General features: G+C 49.0%; 1 protein-coding gene across 1 annotated transcript in view; it reads left to right on the top strand.

Moving 5' to 3' along the window:
- Nucleotides 1-7,484: 7,484 nt before the first annotated feature.
- The window catches only part of SEPTIN9 (septin 9), a 146,034-nt gene continuing 138,637 nt past the window's right edge, over nt 7,485-14,881 (top strand). Inside the window, exon 1 of the mRNA XM_076353489.1 lies at nt 7,485-7,970. Coding sequence (XP_076209604.1) covers nt 7,949-7,970 — 22 coding nt within the window. The 5' untranslated portion in view covers nt 7,485-7,948. The remainder of the gene's footprint in view (nt 7,971-14,881) is intronic.

Here is a 14,881-nt window from a genome sequence, read left to right as displayed (position 1 = left end):
TGTTAGATTTGCTCCTTTTGCTGTCAATGGGAAAATCCCTTGGGCCTTTCTGGAGCTTTCCAAAGGTATTTGTACCAAACTGATTTGGAAATCTTGGACTTCTAGGCTTAGGGCTTGTTCATGTAAGAGTTGATTGGAAATGAGTGTATTGGTTTTGAGAGGTTGGTCTGTCCACTGCCAGGTGGAGTTATTTTAGTTGCTGCTAGTTGATGGCAAAATCTTCCTTCTAAATTCTGGAGTAAATGATGTAGATGGAAGATAAAGAACAATGAAAAACGAGCTGTGCCAGTGTAAGAAAAGAGAAAATAACAGTGTAATTATGTCCTTAGCAAGCAAGGGAGAGACATAAGTGATGGCTAAAGCTGGGTGACAGTATATCACAGAAAAACCTGCATCTGTTTCCAGGAATACTGAGAGTTATAATATGTATATGTATAATAATAGTCCAGGGCTATAAGTCTAGATCTGGGTTAAACCAGCTGCTTTCTGTAGCCCTTTTGTGTCTCAGTTTCCCCACCTGTAAAGTTGGATAATAGTAATTTCCTCCCAGAAGGACTGCCAGTGCTGGCTAGAAGCTGCACTGTGTTATAGCATTAAGGAAACGGTGGCTATTATTAATCACTCCTCATATTTTTTCAACATTCTGCATAAATAAATTTTGTTTGTTTTGGTTTTTAAAACTTGGAATTGATGGCTGGACCAAATTATAGCTGGAAGCTGAGAGGTATAAGAAAAGACATCCAGAATGCTGCTCAGTTTACTGTGTATAGGACAGAACTGCTGAGGCTGCATCACTTGCGGCTCTTGAGCCTGGTGCCAGCATACAGAATTCCCTCCTTACAGCTTTTCCATTTCATGTGCCAAGTATCCAGCTCTTCAGTCTGTTATAAATCTTCCCTAATTCTGTAATTGCTTTGGTAGTGATTATAGGCAGACTCTTGTTGATCCTTCTGTGGTTTTCCTTCATCCACATTTTCTGTGGGCTCTTTTATTGTTGTTGATTCTTTTTTCCAGTTCCTTGCTCCCCTTTTCCAGCTCTAGCAGGCCCCATGGCTCCAGTCCAGTGTCTTCCCTTCAAACGACAGGCAAAGCCCCCTCTGCATCTGGGTCTGCCTTTCCATTAAGAGCTGTAAGGGGGAAGGGGCACCTTGTGCCTCTTACACACTTGCAAATATGGGAAGCAAACATATAAGTTCACGCATTTAAGAATATGCTCTGAATCAAACTTGCAGGACTGGGAGTTGCATTCAGGGATGGATTTAGAAATCATGGCAGGCAGACAGTTAAGCATAGCTTTAAGCATGATTGTACTGTTCCCTAAGTACCCATGGATGTCTCTAAACATCAGCAGTTACAACAGCAGCAAAACAATCATGCCTGGCTGTTTGCTTGGCACATGCTCAGGTCTGCAGCCAGACTGGTTGCTACTGCTGAGGAGGGGTTGGAATAGGTGGTGCGTGGTCCCTCTCCTCTGCAGCAGTTTAGTCCCACACTTTCTGCGCCTCCCTCCGGTGCAGCAGGACCAGTAAGCCTGGCTTTTTGGAGCTCCAGCACTCTGCCTCCATTCCACCTTTTCTCCCTCCCCAGGGATGTATGTTCACTTCTCTAAATTGCACTTGTGAAAATGTACCTGATAATCCAGCTTGACCAAGGGCAGGCACTGGGGTAAGCCCCTGCCCTGGGTTATGTGTGATGCTTGGATGAAAACCAGTGATATTCTTGTTTGGTGGCAAGTGAGATCCAGATCTCTTCTGCACCACTTTGGAAGGACATGACTGACGCAAAGCTATGGTTGTTGCTTCATTGCTGTAGTTTCAGCGAAAACGCAGGCCATAAAAGCCATAAACCAGGGTTGTATATTTGAAAAATGGATTAAGCTTTGAGGGGGTTTGAAAGTTTGACTTTGACCTGTTTTTGTTTTTCAAACTTGCAGCTAGTTTCAGAAGTGCTCAGCTGGCATTTCTGAAAGCAGCCCAAGGATTTTACAATGATTCTTAACGGGGGGGTATTCATGTGGGTCAGCTCACGAAGCACCTTGAAGAGTTTTGTTTTCAGAGACTGGGGCTATTCAAAATGGAAAACACTTATGACCTTTCATTCAGACTTCCCTTACATTCAGGGATTTTCCTTCTATTGAATGGGCATTGACTACTGCCTTTAATTTTTATTTTATTGTCTGTTAACACACTCTTCAACTTTAATTTCAGGTTGAAGTATCCCCTTCCCTAACCGCAGGAGAGGCTGTTCTATGAAAATGGCCATCTGATGTACCTTGTGGTTGAGCAGATGTTATCTTGTTTGGTAATGAAATTCTGCCTTGAGTAATGGGACATTCTTCCTGGTTCCTCATAATTAAGGCAGAAGAAAAGAACAAAACCTGCTGATTTGATATGAGTAATTGCTTCATTAAGTTATTTGCTTCCTCACCATAATCATCAGCCCACAGAAGAGAACAGCATGACCATTAGACCATATATGATGATACTGTAATGCTGTGAGTCTTTGGTGCTGCGTTGTCAGATGGAATCACAGGGAAAGGAGTTAGGAAACACACTGCTAAATTATTTACCTCTTAACCATATGCGCTTAAGACCACAGAGAGAGTCTGGCTGTTGCTAGCTGTGCTGTGTCCTAATCAAGTGAATCAGTCCTTGGAAAAAGCAGAGAGCTAATGTATGAGACTTCAGATCAACACAGCTGCCTTGCCTCCTGTATCTGAGCATTGTGAATTGATGCTGAGAGGCTGAACATCTGTGTTCTCCTACTGTGGAGCAGAAGGGGAGAGCTGCATTAAATCCTGGCCACTGGCAAGAAGAAAGTGGCTCAGAACTGGAGTATGGCAAATCTTAGCTGTGGTGATGATGGCTTTTATGTCACTGCTGTTCTTTGCATTTAGTCTTCCTGGGTTTGGCAAGCAGGTTCACACATGCATTTGGGTACACAAGGACTCATTGGTGAACACACTGTTCCTAGTGACACTGGGGACAGGTAAATGGGCCTTGTTCGCTTGTTCAGTTACATGAACTTAACCAAGACCTCGGCCATAACTTGAAGTGGGAGACTCTCCATCCATGTGGACCCGAACTCCTCTCATGCTCATCTGACTGCCCCATCTCCATGATTCAGTGGTTTTGTTGCTCATGAATAACAGGGCACCCCAAATGCACTTAATAAACCTGTCCCTGATTGTAAGCTTGAGAGCCAGGCTGCTGAATGGGAATAGCTGCGGGATTTATAAGTGCCTACTGACAGTCAGGGCTTGGAGGCTCCTTGGATGTGAATTCTGCTGAATTATCCCCAAGTGCTGGGGGAAGCAGTTCCAGGTCACTGCTGATCCGTCCTCCAGACCTCTGCATGCTGTGCTCTGCAAAGCCTGTATTATTCAGGAATGCTATCAGCAACTTTGATCATCAAACTGATTTCTGTCTCCCTCTCCAAGACCTTGGAGACTGATTCCACCGAGCTCAGAGCTGACAGGCCCAATATTCCTGCAGCTGTGAAGTTAGGTAGTAACAAGTTAAACAGCCCTGAGTTTTAATCCCAGCTTGGGCAACCCTTTTTCAGAGCCATTAAAAATAAAAACCTGTGTTCTCATTTCTTTTTTTTAACTAAATGAGGATAATGATGAACTTAGTTAATCCTTAAAATGCCCTGGTTACTTAACTGTGGCACAACCAGTGCATTGTGTGAGCGAGTGCTCCATTAGGGCTGCAGGGGAAAGGGAGAGCGATCAGAGGTGCCATAATATTTTAATTCTCTCAAGAAGGTGGCAGAAAGGGCAGAAGATCCTGCCAGTGCTGCAAGTGTCCAGCACTGGTTGATTGGCTTTTGTCCTTTCTCACAAGCATCTTGCTGTCCTGGGCACCAACAGGAATTGTGCATGGCAAAGAGTGCAGAGCGGGGACCGAACTTTGCCTTGAGCTGGGCTGCTGGCAGCCAGCCCGCTGGCACAGAGCTCTTCCAGCTGCAGCGGATGGGTTCAGTGGGCTGACTGCACCGCCTGGCCCTTTCCTGCTGACTTAGTGCATCCGAGCTGTTGGACTTACCAAAGTACGTAGGGTGAGTCAGGCCCTGTTGCTCACACAGCAGCACCGAAAGCTGCCCTTCATGCCTGCCAGGGCAACTGCAGGCTCTGGGCAGCGAGGGTAGCCCTTTCTTGCGCAAAAGCCACAAGGTCTCATCTTCTGTGTCGTCTCCTTCTCCTCCTGCTTCCTTTCCCTTGAATCCAGGGGCTCGCCGAGCTGAGTTTTGCAGGGCTTTTGCAGCGATCTCTCTGGCTGGGGCGCAGTGCCACCGCTCACCTGGTGCCAGGTTTGGCAGCTGCCTCCCCATGCGGGGCGGGATGGGTTGCTGGCGCAGAGCAGGGTGGGAAAATTCTGCATCCTCTCCAGCCTTGCAGCCACAAAAGATCGATTGGTCAGGAAAAAGGAGCTTGGAGTATCATATGTAAAACAAACAGAGCTGGAGAGGGAGATGTGGGTGGTTTATAGTCCTGACACCTAAGTTTCCACCTCTAAATCAGCCAGATGCTGTTCCCCAAAGAGGAGGCTCAGGCCTGCTCTGCTGCTCGCTGGCAGGTCTTTGCAGCATAAATTCCTGCTTATCCTTGTTGCTGGTCTCCTGGGGAGCTCTGCTCTCTGCCATGACAGCAACTTTTGCCTACCAGGCAATGCCTTAGAGCCCCAGGGCAGCACTGAGTAACGCACAGCCTCCCCACACCTCTCCCTGGGAAAACTCAACCTTCCTCCCCTTTTGTAAGATGAGAGACTTGGTCTGAGAGGTTGAATGAGTCAGTTGGAGAGATGCAATTACACAGCTCGGCATACCCTAATATCTAGCTTCGTGCTAGTCCATGAGAGTGTAGGGTTTTTTCCCTGGAGGCTTATCCTTTCCTTATGTCTATACTTTCCTCCTCACTGCAGTATGCATTACTTGGTGCTGATGCCTCCCCCAGTCTCTCCCTCACCTTGACCCTTTCCTGGGCCTCTGGCTCCCTGCCCCAGCCCACTGTACGTAGCTGGCGGTGCTTGTCTCTCTTGCTCCTCTGATCGCTGTATTATGTTTAGTTTGGAAGATTATATCTCTCGGTGCAGGACCCCCACATGCTGGGGAACGTGCTTGCCTGGAGGATGCTGCCGGGGGAGAGACAGCACGTACCACTTGTAGAAAATGCCTTTCATGCCTGCCATGAAACTGCAACACATGTGTTGCAGACCAAGCTGTGAAGAACCAGGTGCTGAGGGCGTCACAGCTGGGTCAGGCTTAGCAGCTACTGCAGGAGGTGCAACATCTGCAGCCTCGGTAGGTGCAGGTGCCACTGGGCTCAGAGGAGCCTGCCCACGCTCACCCCTTGAAAAAGGTCACTGCTGTGTGCATGGAGTTGGGCATCACGAGACGGAGACAAGTAAGGTCAAGACGGCCTCTCTGAAAAGAGACCAGCTCTGCTCCTCTGCCAGCACTGCGCTGGCATAGGAGTACCAGGGTGGGATGTGTTTGGCAGAGGGGATGTTCAGGGCTGGCGCGGGATGGGTGCGTACACCAGGTCAGGTCCAAACTATTTTGGTGGGGCTGGATGCGTGAGGCTCACATGGTGCCTGCCTGTGCTGCGGCTGAGCCAGCAGTCTGAATCCCTCACTTTCAGGAACAATAAATTCCCTCACTAATCTTACGAAAGGGGGGGGGGGGAAGCTATAAATGACTTACCTATTTGAAGCCTGTGGGCTCTGCATTGTATTAAACATTAACCTGCCCTTCTGAGCCAAGTGACTGATTCTCTTGGTAATTCTGAGGCCAGGCAGCCAAAGAAAAGGATTCTTTGTCAGACAGTATTTCAGAAAAAATCCCTTCAGCCATTTTCTGTCTCATCGTGTTTGTTTGGCCCTGCGGTAGAAAGCCTGCTCCACAATTTGCTGTTTGTATTTGTGCAGTCAAGCTGATCAGATGGCTGTACGCTAGCCACGGCTCCAAAAACGCTGCTCACCAGCAGCCCCGCAAAGGCACAGGCACACTTTGCACACGTAAGCACGCACACACGTGGAACCATACACTTAATCGCACGCATGTGCACATGTAATCACACAATCAGGCACACAGGCACATATACCCATATGTGAGAAGAACCGAAAGTTGTCTTTTGATCTTCTGTAAAGTGTATCCCTGTGAGTATTGATTATTAAAAGCAGTCGTGCCCATCAGAGAGACACGGGCAAGAGCAGAGTGGGGGGATTAGCATTCGGGAGTGGGTTCTGCTCCTGGCTTTGCCCTTACTTGGTGTACGAGGTGGGGCAAGTCACTGTGCTATTGTTTCTCCTCCATAAATTGTGACTAATGATTTCAAAAGCACCTGTGGAAGAGAGTAATATATCGTTACTATGGGCTTAGATGCATGTTTACTTAAGCAACAAAGCTTTGGCGGTTCAGAAGTTTTCTTGATGATGGAGGTTTTTTGCTAACATCTCCCTACTGGAGACCACAGCGTAACAGTAACGCAGCATAGTCATGCAGCAGTGGGTAGAGCTGTTGCTGCTACAAACCTGGGAACATGTGAGTGCTCCCGAGTTATTGCAGTGCAAAGTCTGGCTGCTTAGCACTGAATCCCCCAGCGATTTTTGGCTAGCTCTTCAAATTTTGCACCAAATGCCTGAGAGAGGCTCAGACAATCCTTTTTAAAATATCTGTTATAGAGGTGATAATCTATGGCTGAGAAACAGTAACAAATACTGATGGGACCGTATCATCTTGATCCAGCTCATCTACCCTCTTCCTCTGTCCCTGTGCAATGCCAGGGTTAGGGCTGGGGGGCAGGACAGTTTTTCTCCTACCATGGAGAAGTCTAAAACCAAACAGAAAACGCTTCCTACTGAAATCATGCCTTTGAGCTGGTGGAATTTTCTCATGTGGATGGGACTTGTGCTCCGCACCTTCGTGCGGGTGACTCGCCCGAGCAGGCTGTGGAAATCTTTCCAGTGATCAGCCCAGTCCTTCCTCCAGCAGTTCAGGCTCCTGCACTTCACTGTGCCTTTAGTCATAGCTAGTCTTAATTTGCTCTTTCTTCCTGTCTGTGTTCATAATGCCCCCAGCTTATTGCATTTGCGTAACTAATTGTCCAATGTACGTTTCACAAGGTAGCGATCAGGAGCATGTCTGCTCTCCCGGCAGACCCACGTGCCGAGGCACATAAGGAATAGCGAAATGGAGCCTCCTCCTCCCCAGTAACCTGGGGGAGGTGCCAGATCCCAGTGCCTTGGGGAGCTGGTTATGGGGTACGTGGCTCTCTGCATCCCCCCAAGCGGTGAGTAACTGCTCACGCATAGCCCTCCCAGTGTCATAAGCCTGCATAAGCATTTTGCTCAACTTACAGCCTTGAATGAATCTTTACGTGTGGGTTTGAAGAGGAAAGAGGTGTTTACACCGCAGGGTGCTGACGGGCCAGCAATGCACTTTGAACTAGAAACTGCCTGACTTGAGAGCAGCGCTGACCTGAGCAACTCCGCAGCAAAGGGCTGAATCAAAGCCATGGGGTGCGCCGGGCTGGAGGCATGAAATTCCCTCTCTTCCCTTTGCTGAACTGGCTAAATACCCTGGGATTTCCAGGGCTGGGAGTTGGCAGGAGCAATCCCCGGGGACCATTTGTTTTCTGAGGGGATAACGTGCAGCCGCCGGGGAGGCTGAGCCCTGCTCTACCCCTGCCAGTGCCAGGAGAGTTGGAACAGCCCATAACTGTGTGCGAGATTAGGAAAGGTGTGTGCTAATTAATGGGAGCGCTGGGCTGCCCCTCGGCTGGAGCTGCGCGCGTGGATGCGGTGGCGGCGTGCGCGTCCCCTCCCCATCCCTGCCCGCGCCAACAAAAGGATCACGCCCGCGGCACGGCACCCCAGGGACTGCTCGCCCCAACGTGTCACCCAGCCGGCCTCGCTCCTGCTCCTATGTCACGGCTCGAAGCGACGGCATGAAGAAATCCTCGTATTCAGGTGAGCAAGCGGCTGCCCCGCTGCCTCTCTCTCCTCTTGGCTCTCTCCCTTTGTGTCTGTACTGGGAAAAGAAAAAGGTTTAAAAAACAAACAAACAAACAACAAACCACCAAAAGTACAACTTGCACAAGCCCTTCTCCCTCCAAGCAGCTCTGTAGTGGAGCAAGTGGCTGGTTCACTGTGTATAAACAAACCCTGTTGATCAGTGGAAAAGGCTTTTAAAAAGCAAAACAGATCCAGGGAAGCAGCTTGTTCCAGGCAAAACTTGGCGTTGGTGGCATGGAGCTTGTTATTCAGAAGGTACCTGTGCCAGCATGGGGTGAGCTGCAGTGCCGAGCGGCAGCTTGAAATTAAAACAGGACAGTGGCGTTGTGTGTGACGCCGTCTGCCTTTGGGGCTGGAGGGGTTTCCAAATCAGGAGTGGAAGAGCCAGGATCCCCTAATGCTGCTCTCTCCTCTCCCTGCTCCCCATCCCGGCTTTCCCGGTCTTGTCCTGCAGGGTGAGGGCTCTGTGCACTCTGCTCTCACAGGCTCCTTCCTCCCCAGCTAACATGGGAGCAAGCAACTATGACTGATAAAATTTCTCTGAGCCTTCTGTGAAATCCTGCCGGTGGTCCCAAGAAGTGGCTGGTGCATGATAGAGCAGACACATCTCCTGTGAAAGGTCTGTTGTTCACCTTGTAAAGCTCAGGTGCCTCTGGCAGCTCCTCCAGCTGCAGGACTTCCCTCTGCAGCTAATTTCTCCTCGGCTCCAGCTATCAGCCCGTGACCCCGTGCTCTGTAAGCCTCGTTCTGCCCTGGCTTCGCCCTGGCCATTGCAGGCATGCGGTGTCATCTTGCCGGCCTCTTCCTAATGTCCTGAGTCATGGGTCTGGCTGTACCGCAGAGATGTTTCGGGCAGCTGCCGTGCTGCGAGTCCCTCGAGCCACGTCACGGCCAACTGGGCTCTGCCTGAGCTCATAAGCCACAGGAGCTGGGGGTTTGTTTTCACTTGGAAAATTCCCTGTGTGATGCTGCTGCCTGTTTGTTGTTAAAATTAGTTAGTAATGTTTCTCTCTTGCACATTTCTCTCATTAGTGTTGCTAAATGGACTGCTGGGGAGGTTTTATTCGGGCTTGTATGCTGGGAACCTGAGAAACCCTAAGCATGATTATTAGCACATTATAATGGATTAAAGTGGGTATTAATGGTTGTGCATTGTGCGTAGGGAAACCTGTTATTTGTACAGGTCTCCTGAGGTGCAGATGGTGGCTGAAGCAGCCCTGTAGCAGACAGGAGCGGTGCAAGAACAGGTCTGGAGATAACCAGCTGTCATAAGAAAAAGCTGTCAGTACTGCGTGACCTGATATTGTGACTTCTTGCCAATGAGGCCAAGTGGTCCTTAATTGCTTTGCTTGCTTTGGGTTGATTGTGCCGGAGTGAAGCTGTGGCACTGCAAGTCCCCTGATGTGATTGATGTGTCTCTGGTCTGTGTCCAAACCCACCTGTGCTTGCTGTTGCAGCTGAGGTTGGTTGACATCTGGTCAGTACCTTTAATTCAAAAGGGACTGCAGCTGTATTTTGGAAACACTCTGTTTGCCTTGAGATTCCCCTTGGTACTGGGCAGTTATTTAAGGAAAATGAGCAGAAGAATTACACTAGCCAGGATACACTACACTGAAGCGACAGGGTAATTGTACTGTGACCAGCTTGCAAAAAGCACAGGCAGCTCTTCCGAGCGGCTCTCGTTTGCCTGTTGCAAAGGCTCCGCTTTCAGTGTTGCAACTCCTGGCCGTGCTGTGCCGGGGCCTTGCCTCTCGCTGATTCATCGGGCAGAAAGGCACTGGATGAATCACCCACCGCGCCGGGGAGGCTGCCTTTGGAGAGCTGCCACCTCTGTGCGGGGCAGAGCCAGCCTTCCTTGTCCCATAAATCTGGTGGTTTTACAAATCGGGGAACAACGATGGTGACTTGCTTTGGGGAATTTCACTGGGAATCCAGGTTACTTCTCCAAGGTATGAGTAAGATGTACAGAGTGCTGCAGAGCCTCTGAGCTTTCTACTGCCAGAGAAACTGGTGAGGTGACAGTGACTTCTCAGCTGCAAAGACTGCACTTCCCAAGCCTGTTGCTGACAACCCCTGACAGGCTGGAAATGCGGTGCCTGGCTGAGCATCTCCAAAAAATGATGACAAAAGGAAGCAACAGGCATCTTCTAAACACTTCTTGAGGTTAGGGAGCATCCCTCGCTGGCCTTGTTTGCTCCTCTCCAGTATATTCTGAATCTGTTCTGTGGACCAGGATCCTGCTGAACCCATCTGGATCTCACTTGACTTCACAGGGCTGAAGCTCCAGCTCCCTCTTCCTCTGTGAACACAGCCATGCTGCTGTAGAGCTCTCCTGTTAGCAGGCTGCTCCCCATCCCAGGCAAGATTTACCTTTTTCTAAAGCGCTTCAGGGAAAATCATTACCCATCTGCCATGGCTTTTGAGCACAGGCCACGTAGGTGTGGTTGGGATAAGGAGTTTGCCTTCAGATGCTTTACCTCTTACAGCAGAGAGAGGCTCAGACCTTTGTGCCGTAGCCGCGGGTGCGTGCGGCTCAGCCTGGTAGCGCTTTTTTCCCTGGAACTTCCTGGCAGCAGCGGTAGGAGGAGGGGAGAGGGTGAAAAGGGGATTTTACACAGCAAGTTAAAAATGAGCAATAACTGCTAGTGAAGCCAGCTCTTACGTGTTTGCTTTAGGGATGTCTATTATTTCAGATGCTTAAGGCAAGGAGTGTTTTTTCTGAGGTGTTTTACTTGTCCTGGAATACTATTTTTTTAAGGATTTTTCGATTCTCATTTTCCATTACTCAAGCACAATTGCATTGCCAAAGAAGCAATAGACAGGATTCATGATAAATGACACGGTGATTTATAGGTATTTTCAAGGATGGTGCAAATTGTTTTGGCCAAGGACTGTTTGCAGTTTCAGGTTTATGTAAGATGTTGGCATGCACTGAAATAAGGATTGCCCTAATTACAGTACCTCCAGAATTATTCATAGGGGTTGTGTGACCCACCCTTACCTAAACTGTGGACTCCTAATTTATTGCTTAGGCAAGTAGGGAGAAATCACTCCTCATAGATGAGCTGAGGCTATAGGAATAACTGCAGGACTAACAGCAAGAACTGTGATCTGATCATTGCATTAGGATTTGGGAACAATTTTTTCCCTTATGACTGGCAAAATGATTCCCTATGAAACATGGGCAATAGAATATAAGTCAAATTGGAGTTGTTGGCATTATCTGGACTGGGAAGCTTTGGGGAAAGAGCTCTACCCTCTGGGTTGGTTTATCGTGTCCCAGGATGCCCCCCCTTGCCATAGACCCATCGTGTTGCCTTGGTGCCGACGCTGCAGGGCGTCCTGCAGATGCTGAACACCCATGGCTCCCATCCAAGGCAGCAGCAGTTACAGGTGTTAGGAGGGGGGCAAGCTGGGTTTGTACGCTGCTAAAGGGCTCCCTGTTTGTGCTCCGGTACGTGGGGCCGGTGGAGAAAAGCAAGTAAGCTCTTGATGGGGGTGAGCGAGAGTTGTGGCGTGCTGCTGTGATAGCACAGGGACATGCACCGCAGCAAGCACTCATCGGGCAGTAAACGAAGGAGTTTGTCAAAATGCAATGAAGCAGTGGTGGGTAGTCTTCCCCCCCAAAAAAAATAAGCATCAAGGGCTGTGGCTGGACAGGGGCTGCCTGTTGAGGGGGCCTCCGTACGTCTCTGGCTGCAGCCGGTCTTCTGAGATGGTCTGGAAAAACTGAGACTGAATCTTTTTCAGGCTGATACTGCGTGAGAGAGGCCCACTGCGATTCCCTCAATGGCTTTTAACCTCACTGTTGTAAAAGTTGCTGGGTGGGGCAGAGATGACCCGGTGTTTGCAGAGCCCCATTGTTCTCTCCTGAACCGGACCCAGTCTCCTGTCAGCTAACTGGCATCGTGTTTGTCTAAGCCGTGGAAAAATGAACAGTTGTTCAGATTGATATTTTTTTAAATTTTTTTATTATTTAGTTCACTGGCCAAATGGAAGTATCAAGGAAAAAATATTGCTTGGATCCAACAAAAACATTTATTTAATTTTAGATTGTCATTTTGAACAGAAATTCAAAACATTTTGTTTTGAATTATGTAAAAATTAAAAAGCCATTTTTTTTCCAGTTTAAACTCACAGCTACCTCTTACTCCCCAAAAACCTGCACTGGTGGGGCAACAAGCTAGCATTAAAAAGATTGTACTGAGGATTTGCAGTCAACCACAAGAAGCTGGATGCTCAGTCTGTGGCTGTTCAAACCTATTGTTCAGAACCTGAATTCAGTGCAACCAATGCCTCCACCAGCTCAGATGAATGAACTGTCTCGTTGCCCCATTTCCACCTGTTATCTCTATGTGAAACAGCCCTGCCTGTGCCTGATGCGCAGAAGCATGTCCACGGTGTCTCTGTTGCAAGTAAGTGTTTTAGCCGCTGTGGATCGAGAGGAAAGCACCTGGCAGTTCTGCAGTAACAAACTGGTTAATGAAGAGGCACAGCAGCCACTGGCATGGCTGTGTAGTGCTTGTGCAAATTGCTGGCGTGGTAAGTAAATGCATCAGCCTTCAGGAAGGCTTCTGCAGATTGGCAGGAGCAGAAAAAATGCCAGGGTTTCTGTTTCATCTTGTGTCCTCACCGCTTGGTGGAACAGAGCTACTGCCGGAGCCACAGGTGGTGGAGCAGCTCCCTGGAGATCCCAGCATGCTGGTGTTTGTGTGTCTCTGCTTTTATTAGGGGCAAAAGTTTCTGTGCTGGGTGGTCGTGTGGTTTACAGTTGGCTCCTATCTCTCACCTTGCTCAGAGGATGCCATTTTGGCTCTTTTGCTGCCACCCGTCCCTGCCTTTTCCCTCCTTCCAGGTCTCTGCACTCGAGCAGAGCAGTGAAGACTGATCTGGGCTTATTTCCTTTCCCATCCATGGCAGAGCAGAGCTGAAGCATTTGTAAAGTCAGTGCGAGTGTGGGGGATGTGAAGGGGAAGGAAAAGGGTGAGGAGAGAGTTTTGGAACCCAGGAGTAGAGGGAAGAGGAGGGATGGTGGTGCCTGCAGTGCCGTCATGGGGTGAACTGCCCCTGGAACACTGGTCCCTTGCCTGAGGCTGTAGAAGTTTTGCACTACGTGGCTTTTGTGTTGGCATTGTGTTACCCTGTGTTACTGAAATAGAAGGAAGGAAAATAACAAGGACTACAAAATGAACTGGTTTCTTGATAATCCAAGAATAGCAGGAGGCTGGTGCACAGACAAAGGGCTTTGTGTCTTTACTTTCAGGATGCTGAAAGCTCTGCAGGTTGTCTTGGTCAGCTGCATGGATGATCTGCATCATTCAGATCCACGTAAAAGCTGGGTGATGCCAAATGTCCACGGCCCCCATCCTTGCTTTAAACCTCCAAAGAAAAGAGAACAAACATGATGCAATTCCTGCATGGCAAACACTTGCTCACTGTTTCAGACAACCGCGTCTCCACCTAGTCCATGCCTCACGCTCACTTTCCAACCAGTGAACAGCAGCCATGGTGCCAGCTCACATTCACACGTTCTGCCCGGTGGGTTTTCTTCCCCCACCCCCTTCATTTATTTTTTTTACCACTCAGTCTATCACATCGTGCTGTTCCCTGCTCCCTCCCTGCTTGAGTCACTTCCCCATCACTGCATGCACAGCTGGACGTGACCTTTGATGTTCCCACTGGCTGCTGCCCCCAGAATTGTTGTTTGAGCTATAGCTATATCTAGAGATGCCCAGAGAGAGTGGCTACCATTGCTCTGAGTGTTGCGGGGATGCAGGGTAAAAATGTGCATGTCCTTCCCTCCCCACACCTCTAATTTCTCGATGACTGGTGTGTGATGGGCGGCAGAGGCAAAGGCCATATGAGCAGGGCAGTGTCACAGACCGTGCTCCCAAGCCAATGCTGTGGCCGAGAGGCAGCATTGCAGAGGTCTGCACTGTGTGGTTAACAGCTAAAAATCTTTAACAATTCTTTTGATTACTTTTAAAATGAAAAAGGTGTATGCTTTAGAGAATTAGATTTCTAATGTGCCTGTCCTCTCTTGTGGTAGCAAACCCTGTAATTTTCCTAGAGTGCTACGAATTGTTGGAGTCTCTGGTCGACAAAAGCACCCTGATCCTTGGACAGATCGTTCTCAGCTGCCTTCAGGGTCATGCAGTCTGTTTCTGTGGCTTAGCAGGTACCAAGAGCTGTTGATGGCAGCTGGCATCAGTCCTGGCAAGCTTACCTCTGCACTTCCTTGCTGCAAAAAATGAGGTGAGACCATGGGAAGCCCAATCAAAAAGCATGATTGTTATATTTTACTTGTCCACTGACAGAATATATTGCCATGAATGTTGACGCACTCTGCTGTCACATGTTTCTGATGGCTTGTGATAATTGATGTAATCTTGTTACAAAAAAATTCTCCTATAGCAGCGCCACGCTCTGCTGGGGTGGCAGGATCAGCGTGAGGGGTTTGGTTGCTCTGCTGTTGCCAGATTTGGCTGGTGTGTGCGGGCAGTGGTAGAGCTTTGTTTCAGGTAGCAAAACATCCCAACATCTGTTAGGAAATAGTTTAGAGGAGCAAGGGAATCCAGCCTGCGGAAGAAAGCCAAATAAGAAACCGCAACACGCAGACATATGCAGAAAATAACAAAAAGCCGTGTGGGGTCTGACAGGGTGATTATCCGCTTCCCAAAACACCGATCATCTTCCCATGCCCACCTGGGGTGAGCGAGGAGAAGTGGTGCCACGTGGAATGGGGAGATGTTGCTGCAGAGAATAACTCCCTGACCACTCACTGCTCCCTCTGAGGCAGGGAAATCCCTCCCAAAAGCAGTGCTGCTGGTTACCAGATAGTGAGTGGGGCTTTTTACGTGAGGCTA

The sequence above is a fragment of the Aptenodytes patagonicus genome, chromosome 16, assembly GCF_965638725.1.
Source record: "Aptenodytes patagonicus chromosome 16, bAptPat1.pri.cur, whole genome shotgun sequence".
Taxonomy (NCBI): Eukaryota; Metazoa; Chordata; class Aves; order Sphenisciformes; family Spheniscidae; genus Aptenodytes; species Aptenodytes patagonicus.
This window is presented reverse-complemented; position numbering and strand designations above follow the sequence as displayed.